Here is a 14,699-nt window from a genome sequence, read left to right as displayed (position 1 = left end):
TTTTTTTTTTTTTTCATTAAAATTTCAAACTTACCATTGGGTGGGAAAGGTGAGAACACCTGCCCATCAGACCTGTATCTCAGTAGATGCTCCCTAAGTACTTCAGCATGAGCACTGCTGACTGGGCGGTCAGTGCTGCGTCTTTTTCTTTGGGGGTGGTATTTACACACAGGAGCGTGCAGACCTGGAGTGAGCGTGCTGCGTTTGGGCAGATGCAGCTGTCCCCTGAGCCCCATCGGGGTTCACTGTCACTCCAGCCCCACTCCCGCCACCCCTGAGGCCAGGGCTCCGGGTTTTCTCTAGCGGAATGTCCGTCCGAGCAACGCAGCAGGTGCTCTTGGATGGGTCTTCCAGCCGAATGCTTTTGAGTTATCTGTATCGTTGCGTGTTTCCCTTGGCCCTTGAACAACACGGGTGCACCGCGCAGGCCCACGCAAGCCGTGTTGGATGACACCTTGCCGTTTCCCATCTGCGGGTGCGGCGGCCGACTGCATGATTGCTCTCCACCATCTTTCATCGGAGCTGAGTGCGTGGGTGTTGGTGCCCAGGGTCCTGGAACCACTCCCCTGTGGCACCGAAGGCAGTTACGTGTTTGGATTCAAAAGTAAACACTTGGATTTCCTCCCCCGAGGGGTTACTCCTGCCTTTTCAAGGGTCGGCCTCGTATGACAGTTTGTTGGGTCTGACTCATGGGCCCCTGGGCTTTTCCAGGTCTTGGCTGTTAAGAATAAAGCTGCCGGGAGCATTCTTGTGCAGCTCCCTTTGTGGACATGTGCTTTATTTATCTGAGGTGAATACCTAGGAGAAGAACATGGGATTCCTTTTATAAGAAACGACCAGAGTTTCTACGTGTGTGTCCTGTTTCTCATCCCTGTGGTGCTGTGTGCCAGTCTGGTTGCTCTGTGCCCTCGCCAGCAGGTGGCGTCAGTCTTTCCCACGTTGGCCTTTCTGATGTATGAATGACGAGTCTCATGTGGTTTTGATTTGAATTTCCCTGATGGTGTCGGGCACTTTCGTGTCCTTGTTAGCCATTTGTATAGCTTTTGTGAAATGTCTGTTCAGATCTTTTGTTCCTTTTTAAATTTGGTTGTTTGTCTTTTATTATTGAGTTGCCAGAGTTCTTTAGATGGTCTGGGTACCAACCCTTTGTCAGATAATGTCTTGTGAAAATTTTTTCCCTGTTCTGTGGCTTGTCTTATCTGTTGAGCACACATGTTGACTTTTGATGAAGTCTGATTTTTTTTCATTTATGATGTTTGCTTGCTGTGTCCTTCCTGAGAAACCTTTGCGTACCAGTACGTTGAGATCTTTTTCTCTGTGAAAGCTCTTGGTTTCTGATTTTTTGCAGTTAAAAGTAGCTGTGCTGCCTGGTCAGCATGGCTCCTTGCTTGAGCATTGGACTTGGTAGCTTCAGCTTTTCTGTCAGTTTCGTGGTCACCGCAGTTTAATTTTGCTGTGTGGTGTGAGGTAGGAGTAAAGGCTAATTTTTCCTGTTCAGCCATTTGTTGAACAGATTTGTCTTCCTTCGTGGATTGCTTTGGTGCTTAAAAGAGTCCTCTAAGGGCGGGTCTCGTTCTGCTGTTTGCTCTTCTCCATTGATTATTTGTCAGTCTCTGTGTCATAACGTGCTGTCTGTTGGCTGCAGCTTTCTTTATATACTGAGTGTTGAAGTCATAGGGCGTAAGTCCTTCCATCTAGTTCTTTTTCAAGATAGCCTTGGATATTCTAGAACAGTGGTTCTCAGCCTTCCTAACGCCGCGACCCTGTAATACAGTTCCTCATGTGGTAGTGACCCCCAGCCATAACATTATTTTCGTTGCTACTTCATAACTGTAATGTTGCTACTGTTATGAATTATAATGTAAATATCTCATATGCAGGATGTATTTTCATTGTTACAAATTGAACATAATTAAAGCATAGTGATTAGTCACAAAAACAATATGTAATTATATATGTTTTCCGATGGTCTTAGGCGACCCCTGTGAAAGGGTCGTTTGACCCCCAAAGGGGTCGCGACCCACAGGTTGGCGATCCACAGGTGGAGAACCGCTGTTCTAGATGCTTTTCCTTTCTGGTTTTGAAATCAGTTATTGTCAACAAAAATGTCTGCTGGGGTTGTGCTTGGGACTGCATTGATCAGAAGATTAATTTGAGGAGAATTGTTGAATGAATGGATGGGCACATGCTCAAAACAGCTGGCACTGCAGCCCTCCCCTGGCTCAGGAGACAGGCTGCAGGTGGAGGCAGTTGAGACTCACTCTGCCATTTTCTTACACTCGAGAATTCTCTTTGCATCTAGATCTGAACTTCCCACAGCGGGAAGGAGCGATTGGGGTGAGGGCAGTCGGGGGGCTGGGTGAAGGGATGTCTGTGGTGGGTTCACTGTGCCTGCCACTTCCAGGCAGGATGCTGTCTGCATGTGTTTCATCCGGTCTTCTGAGCGGGGTGTCCCCTCTCTTGCGGGAGCAGGTGGGTGGGGCTGGAGCTTGACTTGGGCCGGCATCTGCCACCACCTCCTGCAGTTCTGAGAGTGGCGGTCATTCCCTTTTCACATCGGAAAGCAGGACTCAGAGTGAGTTGTTCAGAGCCTCGGTGGGGGCCTGGCGTCTGTCGGTGCTGTTACAGAGGCCGGGGGACAGCTGTGAGCAGGAGGTGCAACCTCTGTCTGTGTGGGTCGTACAGTCCAGACCGTGTGCAGGGAGCAGCCGGTGGGCAGATGCACGTGATGACAGTGACCGCCCGGGAGGAAGGGACCAGGGTGATGTGGAGAGGAGCTGGGGCTCCCTTTGACGGGGGAGGCTCCTGCAGGGCAGCGTCTGAGCAGAGGGGGCCCTCCATGCAGAATGCAGGGCCTTCCTGGCAGGAGGACCCTGAGAGTGGTGTGTACGTGGCTCCTAAGCGGTGAATTCGACTCCGGTGCTGCTCTGGGATCGTCCCCACAGCCCGGCCCTGTCACCAGGCACCCACCGTGTAGCCCCCAAGTGCTCTGCTGACGTATGTGCACGTGGACACGTGTTGGTGTGTGCGAGCAGCCTGCGCCTGCTGACGTGGGTGCGTGTGTGTTTCCTGCTTACAGCTGACACTGAAGACGTGTGCATCGTGGAAAGGCTGTTCTCGAGCAGCTTGGTGGCCATCGTCAGCCTCAAAGCTCCTCGGAAGCTGAAAGTTTGCCACTTTAAGAAGGGAACGGAGATCTGCAACTACAGCTACTCCAACACCATCCTGGCTGTGAAGCTGAACAGGCAGGTGAGCACCAGCCTCTGGGCGTCAGACCTCGCTCTGCCCGTGTCTCAGTGTGCAGTGTGGCTGCGGCCGCCACTGCCCCCGGAGCCTCCGGCGCCTCCAGGACAGACACGGTCCTGAGCCAGCGTTTCTGGCCCGAGCCCCGCTCACCCCCCACCACCCGCCTCCACACGGCGCTGTGTTCTCGGGTCCCTCCCTGATGAAGGCCCTCGCTCTCTGCCGCCCGTCTGCTCATCCTTCCGGGCACTGTCTGTGCAGAGGCCCCACGTGGCGTCCTCTCCTTGCGCCTTGATGAGGGGCTGTGGGAGCTCAGCGCTGTCCCTGTCGGTCATCCTGGGCACTGGCTTTCTCCCACATCGTGCAGGCGCCAGGGGCTGTGGGCAGTGTTACGTGAGGACTGACCGGGTGTCCATGCAGCCATCCTTGGAGTTGAGTCATAGTTTATTTAGCTTCTTTTACTTTCACATGTGTTACTTCAAAAAACCTGTTGGCATCTTCTTTCTCCTTTTTTAAACTGTTAATTTACCCTTTGATTTAAGATGATGTACGCTACTGCCTTGGCCAGCTGTTCAGTGGTTAGAGCGTTGGCCCATGCACCAGAGGGAGGTGGGTGTGATTCCAGGTCAAGGACACATACCTGGGTTGCAGCCAACCCACTGAGATGTCTCTCTCACATCGATGTTTCTCTTTCTCTCTCCCCCTCACTCCCTCCTTCCCACTCTCTGAAAAAGCAATGGGAAAAACATCCTCAGGTAAAGATTAACCCCAAAAAGTGATATAATTTATTGCTTTTTATATCTCCCCCAAAACAAGAGAGTCTGGCCCAGCGTGTGGGCCTGGTGGCTGGCACTTGAGTCCCTTTCCCGGGCTCCCGTGGCCTGTGCTCACAAATGCAGCACCGGCCCCGTTCACAGCGGAGTGCCCTGGGCTGAGGGCGCGTGGACCGTGCGGGGTGCTGCTGGCAGCTACTGCCACGTGACCGCTGACCTGGCTGAAACTAGGGATTGGTCTGTTGGCTGAAAAAGTTGGTTAAAATAGGAGAGGATAAGGCATCACATGTTGAACCTTTTTATTTTTCATTTAATTTTATTGTTTAAATTATTACAAATATAGTAGTACATATGTCTCCTTTTTTTCCCCGTTGACCTTCCCCCGGCCTCCCCTACCGCCTTTTTAAAGCTTAAAACACACGTGGTGTCCCACGGCAGCAGGTGCTGAGTGCGTGCGGGCCAAGTTGTCTTCCCTCGATGCACCCTCCAGGGACTTCCGTCTTGAATCGCAGCAAGAACATGGACACCTGCAGAACAGCCTGGGTGCAGGGGGAGTCTCATACTTTCAGGAAATCCTTCGGCTTTCACCTTCATCTTGCCGCGCCTCGTTCAACAGCAGGTGTTTAATTACCAAACCCATCCAAGGCTCTCGATGTGGTTTTCACGAGGGGCAGAGGGGTGAGGGATGAGAGACAAACACAACAAACCATAATACAAATCACTTTTCTTACCGTATCGCCCAGTTTCTGTGACATGGAGTCAATGCATAGTGAGGCGCCCTAGTGCAGCGGCAGTAGAGACGAGGCAGGCACGGGCTCTGCACGCCCTAACCGGTGCTGAGGGCGGTGCTGGGCAGAGCCGCCGGGAATGCAGCGCCCTCTGGAGTGTGCAGGCCGAGGGTGCTATGGGAGGAACGCCACATCTTGATCCAAGAGCCCACTGAGCGGCTGGGCGCAAGCGTGCAGTGTGGCGGCGCTCTCCACGCTTGCCTCCCTGTCTCTCCTCTAGAGGCTCATCGTGTGCCTGGAGGAGTCTCTGTACATCCACAACATTCGGGACATGAAGGTGCTGCACACCATCCGGGAGACGCCCCCGAACCCGGCGGGTGAGCGCCCCGAGGAGGGCGGGGCTGCTCGGGGTGTCCTGTTAAAGACGGGGAGGCGGGGGGCGGGCACGGGCTGGGGGAGGGGGAGCTCTCTCCTCTGCAGAGCCCACAGCTGGAGGCAGATTGAAGTGGATCGACCTTAAGCCAGGCTCCCTTCCTCCTGGCACTGGTCTGTGACCGCATCGGTCAATGGTTTGGTCAGCTTCCAGTTTTGAGGTCACTAATCACTTCCCACCAGAGGCCTTCAATCTGCTGACAGCCCTGCTGGTGGGGGGGGGAGGAGGAGGGCGGCCCTAACCCAGCAGTGCGCTGTGGCTGCTCAGAGCCCTCCCTCCCGGCCCTGGGTTAAGTGGATGCGCTGTGTGTCTCACGGCCACAAAGGAGCCCTCAGGCCTGACTGCCCTGCTCCCTGTGCCCTCAGGCCTGTGCGCGCTGTCCATCAACAATGACAACTGCTACCTGGCCTACCCCGGCAGCGCCACCATCGGAGAGGTGCAGGTCTTCGACACCATTAACCTGGTGAGGATCCCTGAGGCTCTTGGAAATGCCGTGGGCCCTGGCGTCCTGGCATCCTTGGCTCGGCGATGCAGTGCCCGCCGCTGGCCCCCAGCAGAGCTGTGCTGGTCCCCGTCAGCTGCCCCGGGGCGGGCTGGAGGAACCTGTCACCCCGGGCCCTTCCCTGGGCCCCCACCCCGGAAACCAGGTGGACTTAGCAGTCACCTTTGGTTCTCCCACCAGCGAGCTGCCAACATGATTCCCGCTCATGACAGTCCTTTGGCCGCACTGGCCTTCGACGCCAGTGGAACCAAGCTCGCCACTGCTTCCGAGAAGGTAAGGCCGCCGGGCCCGTGGGAAACCCGTCCTGGCCCCCGGCCCCGTGACCACACGGGCCCTCAGAGGAGCGCCGGCGACACCCCCTGGCAGGGCCCACTGCGGGCTCTGGGTGTGCTGCTGGGAGCGGCTCTCCCGCAGGGGAGCTGGGCACGTTTGGGACGGGAGACTGAGCGCCCTGCATGGCAAGCCCTCACCGCTGCACCCCGACATGGCCCGGGACAGGCTGTGGTGCTGAGGACTTGGAGGGCGAGAGTGAAAGTGGAGACAGTCTGAGGGGGTCTGAGCGCATTCCGTGTTCGCCTTGCCCTCTTTTTCTCTTAACAGAGTGCTGGTCACAGTGTGTGTCTCGTTTAGCCTCCTTTCCCTCTCTGCGTCCTGCTGCGCTTCTCTGAGTCACGGCGCCTTTAAGAGCTCGCCCTGTTCACTTACTTACAGCTACTCCGTAGATAGGAGTGTATTTAACTCCCGCCTGGGAGTCGTTCGTGTGCAGCTCTGGTTATTGAGAGTCGGTGAGGAGACTCCGGGTTAAAGGGCCCGGCCCTGTCTGCGCTCGGAGAAGAGGCCTCGGCAGGCCCGACTGTGTGGCCCTCTCAGCCTCCGTGACACCGGAGGGTCCCGTCCTCTCGTCCTCACTGACGGGCTGCGTACGTGGTTTCCTTTGCTGTTCTCTTCCTCTTCTCCCCTCTCTTCTCTCGGTCTCGTTTGTGCTCCTGGCTGCTCCCTCCTCTGAGCACGGGGACCTGCCCCTCAGCCGCCTGTGCCTGGTTCAGCCTGGGTCTCCCCTCCAGTCCCCTCCCCTCGAAGCCACTGGCTCCCCAGAACCAGCCAACGAGTGCCCCCCAGGCAGCCGCTCCCGCTCCCCTGGGCTCTGCATTCTTGACTCTCGGGCCCGTTTCTGCAGCGACGATGCCAGTGCCGCTGCTCCTGGGTCACTGTCCTGAGTCTCCTAGACCCTTCGTGTCGTTACCTCGTTTGACCCTCCTCCAGGGGCACGTTCCCTTCGTGTGGAGAGCTCCGCGAGGGCAGGCGCTTTCCCAGGGTCGGCTGCTGGCGGAAGCAGGGATTTGACTCCACGCCCGCCTGCGGCCTAGACGCTGCGGGACTCGCCGTGTCACCGGTCCCTTCCTCTCCCTCGGGAGCGCAGCATGGCCGTGAGCCTTGGCTGACCCAGCTCTCTTATGGTTCTGACGAGGCCTTCGGGAGCCAGTGAAAACAGAACAATTTCTTCTGGGCTAGAAAGAGAGGCTCTTGACTTGCTTTTACACAGAACCTTCTGGGTTGAGGGATCAGACCACCAACGCATTCTCGGCCCGCTGGGGCCGCCCTGGGTGCGGTCCTACTCCTGCCTCAGAACTGCCTCCAGCAGCGTGTCGTTGGTCAGGGTTGCACACCGGTGTGGCATGAAAGAGAAACTCACGTCTGTAAGGAACCTGAACGCTCAGGTTGCGGAGACGCAGCCTCTGCCCGGTGTTGGCATGCGTGCCAACGCCCCTGCTTCCCAAGATCTGCAGCCTTGGTGGGGTCCTCCCACCCCAGAGACTCACCGTCTTACAGGGCGTCACTCCCTGCACCTGCTCCCTGATGGCCGGGCCGCGCCGGGCCTGTCGTCTGGCTCCTGCGGCGCACGCTCACTGAGCTCCTCACCACCTGGTGGTGACCGCACCCCTCGGGGTCACTTCTGAGGCAGGTCTCTTGGTCCCTGGTGCTCAGTCCTGTCTGCCCACGGAGCCTGTGACTGCTTCAGGCGGGGGAGGGGGTCGCAGGGAACGGACACCCTCTCAGTGTCTCGTGTCCCAGAGGAGGGGCTGTGGCTCACCGCCAGCCTGTTTCCTTTCGTCTCAGCAGGGGTTCCCTTGATGCAGGTCTTGCCGATGTGCAGGTGACGAATCCTTTTAGGCCGGCAGTTCCCTTGGTCAGTGGCTCCAAGTGGCAAGAAGGGCCGCAGGGGGGTGACGGCCTGACCAAGCGTGTCAGACTCGCCCATCACGTTAGGAGGCGCTTCCCAACGCGGGGTCCACGCCTCAGGCGCTTAGTTTGAATGGTTTAAGCTTCCAGTGACGTAGGCAAAAGTAGAACTGGTGTGTTCCATGTTTGACTTCAAGGCTGTTAATGATTAAAGTGCTGAGTGAAGTGGTGAACGGGGCTGGGCGAGCTGGTGAGCTTGTGGCAGGAAGCAGGAGGTGGTTGTGCAGAGGGCCTGCTGCGGGCTGGCCAGGAGGGGCTCGGGCAGCTGTGGGGGGCTGGCCAGGAGGGGCTCGGGCAGCTGTGGGGGGCTGGCCAGGAGGGGCTCGGGCAGCTGTGGGGGGCTGGCCAGGAGGGAGTCCGCAGTGCGCTGTCATGGAGAACTGTTCTGTTTCACTTATAGTCTGACAAAGAAATAAAGAAAGTCCATCTTTTCTCGGCAAAAAGCCTTCTTTTTTTCCTCTTTTTCGCAGGGGACCGTGATTAGGGTGTTTTCCATTCCAGAGGGACAGAAACTCTTTGAGTTCCGGAGAGGAGTTAAGAGGTAAAGTACATAAGCCTCCAGCATTGACTCTTAGCTCTCTTTGGGTTCAGTTTTGTGTTCTCTGTGACCAACAGGTGGAAACGTGGCCACTGGGCACAAGGTGAACGGCAGGCGTGTTCAGCCCGACCGGACGGTCTGGGGGTAAAGGGACGTGATGTAAGGCCAGCCGGACGCAGGGCGATGGCCAGATAGGGGAGCGGAAGGACTGGCAGAGCCGGACGGTGTGTGCCCTCCACCTGCTCTGCGGGCGGCTGCGGACTCTGACCTGGTTCACAGGCTCCGTCCTTACTCTCTGCCCTGAGAACTGGAGCCGGCCCTTCCCCTCCCTCCCCCGCCAGCCGGTGGCTGCGGCTCTGCCTTTAAAACAAGCACGCCGCGGCTCCCAGCACAGAGCTCCCTCCCGCTGGCGTGCGCTACAGAGCTTGCAGGGCCAAGCCTAGCACGCCTCCCTGCCTCGGAGGAGCGGCTGTCCCGGTTACCCCTGGGTCCTCTGCCTCAGGACTCGCGGGAGAGATGGGGATCCAGGCTCCAAAGCCAGATCCCAGGGCCCCGCTTGTGGCCGGGTAACCTGGCTCAGACATACTTGACCTCTGGGGCTGGCACCAGCCCAGTCAGGCTCTGGTAGAGCCCGCCTCCCCGTCCTGAGAAAGTCCTGCAGAACCTGTCGCCGCGTCCTTTCCACCCTTGTCCCTGTCCCCCATGGCCCCCAACCTCGTGCTGGCATCCCTCCCTCCCTGGGGCAGTTCCCACAGATGCGTAGTCAGCTTACGTCCTCTCTCCACAGCCAAGCGTCCAGCCCCGCTCCCCTCATGTCTCCCCTTCCCTTGCTTCCCTGCCCCGCTCTGCTGCCTTTGCCCTCCTGCTCCATTTCCCCTGCGTCTCAGCACTGCCAGGAAAGCTCTCCTCGCCCGCAGCCACATCCTCCTAAACGCGCCCCTGCCTGCCTGCCCATGTGCGTGTGGCCCAGGCTGCTTTCCTGCGGGCCCCATGCTTCTCCCGCCCCCCTCCTGCTCCCACGCCCTCTCGGTAAATACCGCCACTATCCCTCCACCCAGTGTCCAGCCAAAGGGACTCCTTCCCCTCATTCCATGCACCTGTTAGGCTCAGGCATGCCGGCTTTCCCGGGGCTGCCCCCACCACCGTCTCCTCCTCTGTGTCCTGTCCGTCCTCCCGCCCTCTGACCTCACGCTCCCTGTGGTTGTTTTATTTCCCTTCCTGTTGCTCCCGGTCCCAGCCACACCATGTTGAGCTCCTCAGAAGAGCAACCCTTGTCTCCACGGGGACCTGGCCGTGCTGTCCCCGGTGCCTGGCTGTCATGCTGGTGTCCCTTGGAGTCTGCATCAGGTGTCCCTCAGGCCAAGCTTCCCGCAGAAGCACCCTCGCCCCCCACACCATGTCTGTAGCGACTCCCACATCTGTCGTAGCGCCCCCTCCCTGGCAGCGGCAGGGCTGCACACACCTTGCTGGGACAGGCAGGCAGGGCCGCCCCACTGTGCTCCAGCGCGTGCCACGGGGCTGGGCGCGGGGCGCTCCTCGGTCTGCACCGAGTGACTAGGGACCTTCCTGTGGACGGGCCACGCGTGCTCCCGGGGCTGGGAGGAAATGCAGGCTATTTGCTGGCTTTGGGGTTTTTACAGTGAGTTTACGATGTACTATAGGGAGTTAGTGTGTTGAATGTTGAAAGTTTTACTCCATTAAACATCATCAGAGGGGCCAGTTTACCCTCTGCATGTTAAGAATTGCTGTAATTTAAATGAAAGAAAATTGGCTGTTTAAGAACATAGGACAGAATGACTGTCACTGCTGTCACGTTCCCAACATCTTTCTCTCAAAATGTGTGAGAAGGTGACTGGAGGAAGGAGAGCGCTCCAGCAGCCGCGCGGCTGTCAGGGAACTGTCCTCCCCTGCGGCGATGGTTGCTGGTGGCCAGTGGCCCGGGTGACAGCTAACCCTACCCCGCCCGCAGGTGTGTGAGCATCTGCTCGCTGGCCTTCAGCATGGATGGCATGTTCCTCTCCGCCTCCAGCAACACAGAGACAGTGCACATCTTCAAACTCGAGACTGTGAAGGAAAAGTGAGTTGCAAACATTCGATTGTTGGAAACCAACAGAGAACTTTGTCCAGCTCACACTGATGGGCGAGCCCAGGAGCCCAGACTCGTCCTGCCTCCTGCCTCCTGCCGGGGCAGGCCCTGCGCGGGCTCTGGATCAGTTCCCCGCGTCCGCACGCGGCAGGGAGGGATCTGTCCCCGTGAGGTGGTCTAGTGCGGGAGGTGCTGTGCGTGAGGCTGGCGGCACGGCTGCCGTGGTCATTGCAGACGTCTGCCTCGGCACGCCCCTGCGCACAGAAGCACGTCTGGGCGCACTGCCCAGTGCCGGGAGCGCCGTCGCCAGGCTGCCCGCAGTGGGTGCGTTTCTAAAGCAGGTGATGTGAGTCGTGTGTCACTGCAATGGGCATGTGCGGCGAACAGAGCGCTGCTGCTTGTTCCTAACGTGTGAGCCTTCCCCCGGGCCAGGCTTGCTCAGGGCACGCTCCTCCCCAGGGAGCACCTCAGTAACCTGCAGGTGCGCGCAAGGTGAGCAGCCGCAAAACGGGCCGTGGGGAAGGAGCCACTTGAAAGTGGTGCTCAGAGGTTTCCGAGACTCTGTTAGACCCAGGGGTGCTGTGCGTGCGTGGGGCCTGCACGTCTCCTGTTTGCTGCAAATCATTTCCGTAATCTACGCAGCCACGCGGGAGGGCAGGCTGTTCAGAGGCTGTGGTTTCTGCCCCTTTTCCTTGAAGGAGGGGGATTTCTCTTGAGGTTTCGGGCTGATCCTTGTCTCTGTGGGTGGGACGTGTCATCTCCGGGAGTCACGTTTCTGCTGACGCCCTCCAGGCCGCAGGAGGAGCCCTCCACCTGGACCGGCTACTTCGGGAAGATGCTCCTGAACTCCACCAGCTACCTGCCCTCCCAGGTCACAGAGATGTTCAACCAGGGCAGGGCCTTCGCCACAGTCCGCCTGCCCTTCTGCGGCCACAAGAACATCTGCTCCCTGACCACGTGAGTACAGGCGAGCCTCCCTCCCCTTGGCCTGCGGCGCCTGGTGGTCCCCTTACGATCCTTCCAGCCTGAGAACAGTCACAGACTTCGGCCTGTCATGGAGCCGAGGTTTGCGTGCCGCGGGGACCCGCAAAGGGCATCGTGGTCATCCAACACGAGGGCTCCTGCAGCTCCTCCCTGCAGAGGCTGCCTCTGTGGGCACTTGTGGCGATAAGTCAGGGCTGGGAGCGCCAGCATCAAGCCCTCTGGGAACCTCGCTCCGCCATGGCCTCGCTGTGGCTGTGGATGTTATAGACGTTATGTTCATCCTTCCTACCCGCCCGGCCTAGTCGAAGAAGTCTCCTGAAACCGCCTGCCCTTCGTAGTCAGGGAGCCGGGAGACCGATGCCGCCACCTGCTCTCCCTGGGGCGCCGGCGCTTTTTCCCGCCGAGGACGCCCTCGGCTTCGATGCTGGGGCCGCAAGTAGCACAGAGGGTGCGGTCTTGGTCCTGCGAACACGTCGTGTGTCACTCAGCGACATTTGTGCTCACTTTGGGGGGGCAGAGGGCTCCCCTGGCCTTGCCAAAGGCGAGGCTGCTAGTTTAGTGACCACGGAAGCTGTGGTCCTAGGATGTGGCTGCTTTTCCTTCCACCAGAATTCAGAAGATCCCCCGACTGCTGGTGGGAGCGTCCGACGGGTACTTGTACATGTACAACCTGGACCCCCAGGAGGGCGGCGAGTGCACCCTCATGAAGCAGCACAAGTAAGTCGGCCTCTCTCGCCCACGCCCCCCTTTCCCCCCCCCTCCCACCACCCCCTCTCCCACCACCCCCTCGGCTCTCTCTCCCGCCCCCTCCTCGGCTCTCTCTCCCGCCCCCTCCTCGGCTCTCTCTCCCGCCCCCTCCTCGGCTCTCTCTCCCGCCCCCTCCTCGGCTCTCTCTCCCGCCCCCTCCTCGGCTCTCTCTGGCCCAGGCCGTTCAGGAGCTCCACCTTCCCAGACAGTCCCTGGTGTGGCACAGATGTCCGCTCTCCCACCCCGTCTGCCAGGGACTGCAGCTCTTGGCGGGAAGTGGTCAGCACTGCACCTGCCCTTCCTGGGGGCGGGGCTTCCTGCCCCCCCTCGGGAACGGCTACAGACAGATGGAGAATTTCACATTGACAAGAAAGGGGTGTCACAGCTTGTCCCGTCCGCACAGCCAGGGCGCAGTGTGAGGGCCTGCTGTCTCACCGTGAGATGGGTTTTCTCTTTGAAAAGAGGAGTTAGTGTTGGTTCCTGGGAAGCAGTGCATTGTGGTCTTTTGCTTTTGCTGCTGTTTGTCACCTAGAAGCACGGCAGTGCTGATGATTGGGTGCAAGGGGGAATATGGTTGATAGCGACTCCTGTTTATGGCCACCAGCCTGCACATGAAATAGCTGGTCCCGTAGGCATGAGTCTTTTTGTCAGACTTTCCACGTAAAGTCCGAGTGAACGCACCCGTCCCCGCAGTGTCCGAGCGCACGTGCGTGTCCTGGCGAGTGGCCTTCGCCTCTGTCGCTGCGGGTCTGGCCCGCCAGCCCCAGGCCCTCACTGTGTGTTCTTCTCCACTCCCACCAGGTTGGATGGCAGCATGGAGACAACCAATGAGATCTTAGACTCTGCCTCTCACGACTGCCCCTTGGTAACTCAGCCCTACAGCACCGCCGTAGCCAAAGGCACCCACGCGCCTGCATCTCCCACGAGACTGGGTAAGGCTGAGTGACAGACCTGGAAGGTAATGAGGCCGGGCCTCCCGGTGCCCGCGCTCTGCTTCCTTCCCAGGGGCCACCCCCTTGTGTAGGGCAGGGGAGTGTCGCCCTCAGGCCGGGCAGCGGGTGTCACCTGGCTGTCCAGGCCCCGGAGGCGGAATCGATTTTCTTCTGAAGAAAATCATCCTGCCTTAGGCCACTTGGGGTGGACGGGACTTGCGCCCCAGCTCGCTGCCTCTCCAGCGTCTGTGCTGGGGCCTTGCCCTGCGCCCGTCTGACCTTCCTCAAGCGGAGGGCCCTCCTGGCCCCGGGCCCGGGAGGAGGCACGCTGTGGCAGGAGCTGTCCGTCAGGGTCCCGGCAGACGGGGGCGATCTGGCTGTGGCTGTCCAGCTGCTGTGAGATACCTTCCCCCAAACACCAGCCTGCCCGCTGTTCTGCTCGCGCCCCTCTTCGCAGGAGCGCTGAGTGTCTGGCGCTCGTGTTGCGCGCACTCCGTGCTCCGCCCCCGAGGAGAGCACAGCCTGTCCCCTGGGAAGCCGTGCTCTGCAGAAATGAGTGCCGCATCCTGGGCTGCCTCTGGCTGCAGAGAGCTCTTTAGTCACAAGAGGGAGTAAAAGGCAGTCTGTGCGGGCCGCCCCGAGGGCCCTGTCCAGCTCTGGTGACCTCGCTCTCTTTGCAGCCTACGCGGACGAGCTGGGCGCCGTGGGCGGCGCGTGCCTGGAGGAGGAAGCCAGCGCCCTGCGGCTGGAGGAGGACAGTGAGCACCCTCCCATGATTCTGCGGACGGACTGAGCTTGAGCTGTGAGCTCTGACCCCACAGCAGAGAACACTGGCTGACAGAGGACTTTGTGTTATGCTGCTACGAACTTTGACCTGAGTTGGGGGAGAGGATGGCAGAGACTTAAAAAGAGGAAAAGGTTGTAGTTGTAGTCTCTTTCCCTACTGAGAAATACATGGTTTTCACTTCAGTGGCTTTTAATCTGCTATGAATTCTAGCTTTCTGTTTGTTTTCTCTTTTTGCCAAAATTAACTGGTGAAGCCCTTGAAACCTTGCTTTGTTTGCATGCATTCATGTGCCAAGCCAGCACAGGGCAGCCAGGAGCCACTGGCTACCAGCGGCCGTGTGGTCTCTCGGCTGTGCGCACGGGGCGCAGTGCGGAGCAGGCCTGCTAGTCCAGCCGGTTCTGCTCGACCAGGTCCAGGCCCAGCGGGTGGAGGGTCCTCCCAGAGTCCCTCCTGGACCATGTCCTCCCCTTTATTTTGTTAATTAAATTTTTTCCAAATTGGACTCTCCTGGGATTTCTTCCATGCGGGGTTCTGTTTCCCATCTTGTTTCCCCCGTGGTGTAGGCAGAGGTCCTTTCTGCGCTCACCCCTTTCCTCCCCCAGGGGGGGAACTCGAAGGCCGGCCTGGAGCACTGGGCCCAGGGGCGCCTCTCCCCGTCACTAAGCGTCCGTCCGGTCTGCGCGGCAACCGCCTGCTGACGCCTGT

General features: G+C 59.0%; 1 protein-coding gene across 2 annotated transcripts in view; it reads left to right on the top strand.

The window, feature by feature from the left end:
* WIPI2 (WD repeat domain, phosphoinositide interacting 2) overlaps window positions 1-14,496 on the top strand; it is a 28,461-nt gene extending 13,965 nt beyond the window's left edge. For both annotated transcript variants that reach the window (XM_059699376.1, XM_059699375.1), the window contains 10 exons: window positions 3,080-3,249; window positions 5,025-5,121; window positions 5,543-5,640; window positions 5,860-5,952; window positions 8,391-8,461; window positions 10,428-10,535; window positions 11,337-11,501; window positions 12,138-12,245; window positions 13,077-13,207; window positions 13,888-14,496. In XM_059699376.1, coding sequence (XP_059555359.1) covers window positions 5,076-5,121; window positions 5,543-5,640; window positions 5,860-5,952; window positions 8,391-8,461; window positions 10,428-10,535; window positions 11,337-11,501; window positions 12,138-12,245; window positions 13,077-13,207; window positions 13,888-14,000 — 933 coding nt within the window. In that variant the 5' untranslated portion in view covers window positions 3,080-3,249; window positions 5,025-5,075 and the 3' untranslated portion in view covers window positions 14,001-14,496. The remainder of the gene's footprint in view (window positions 1-3,079; window positions 3,250-5,024; window positions 5,122-5,542; window positions 5,641-5,859; window positions 5,953-8,390; window positions 8,462-10,427; window positions 10,536-11,336; window positions 11,502-12,137; window positions 12,246-13,076; window positions 13,208-13,887) is intronic.
* The last annotated feature ends 203 nt before the right edge of the window (window positions 14,497-14,699 follow it).

The sequence above is a fragment of the Myotis daubentonii genome, chromosome 5 (genome assembly GCF_963259705.1).
Source record: "Myotis daubentonii chromosome 5, mMyoDau2.1, whole genome shotgun sequence".
Taxonomy (NCBI): Eukaryota; Metazoa; Chordata; class Mammalia; order Chiroptera; family Vespertilionidae; genus Myotis; species Myotis daubentonii.
Note: the sequence above shows the minus strand (reverse complement) of the source record. Positions and strands in the feature narration are given on the sequence as shown.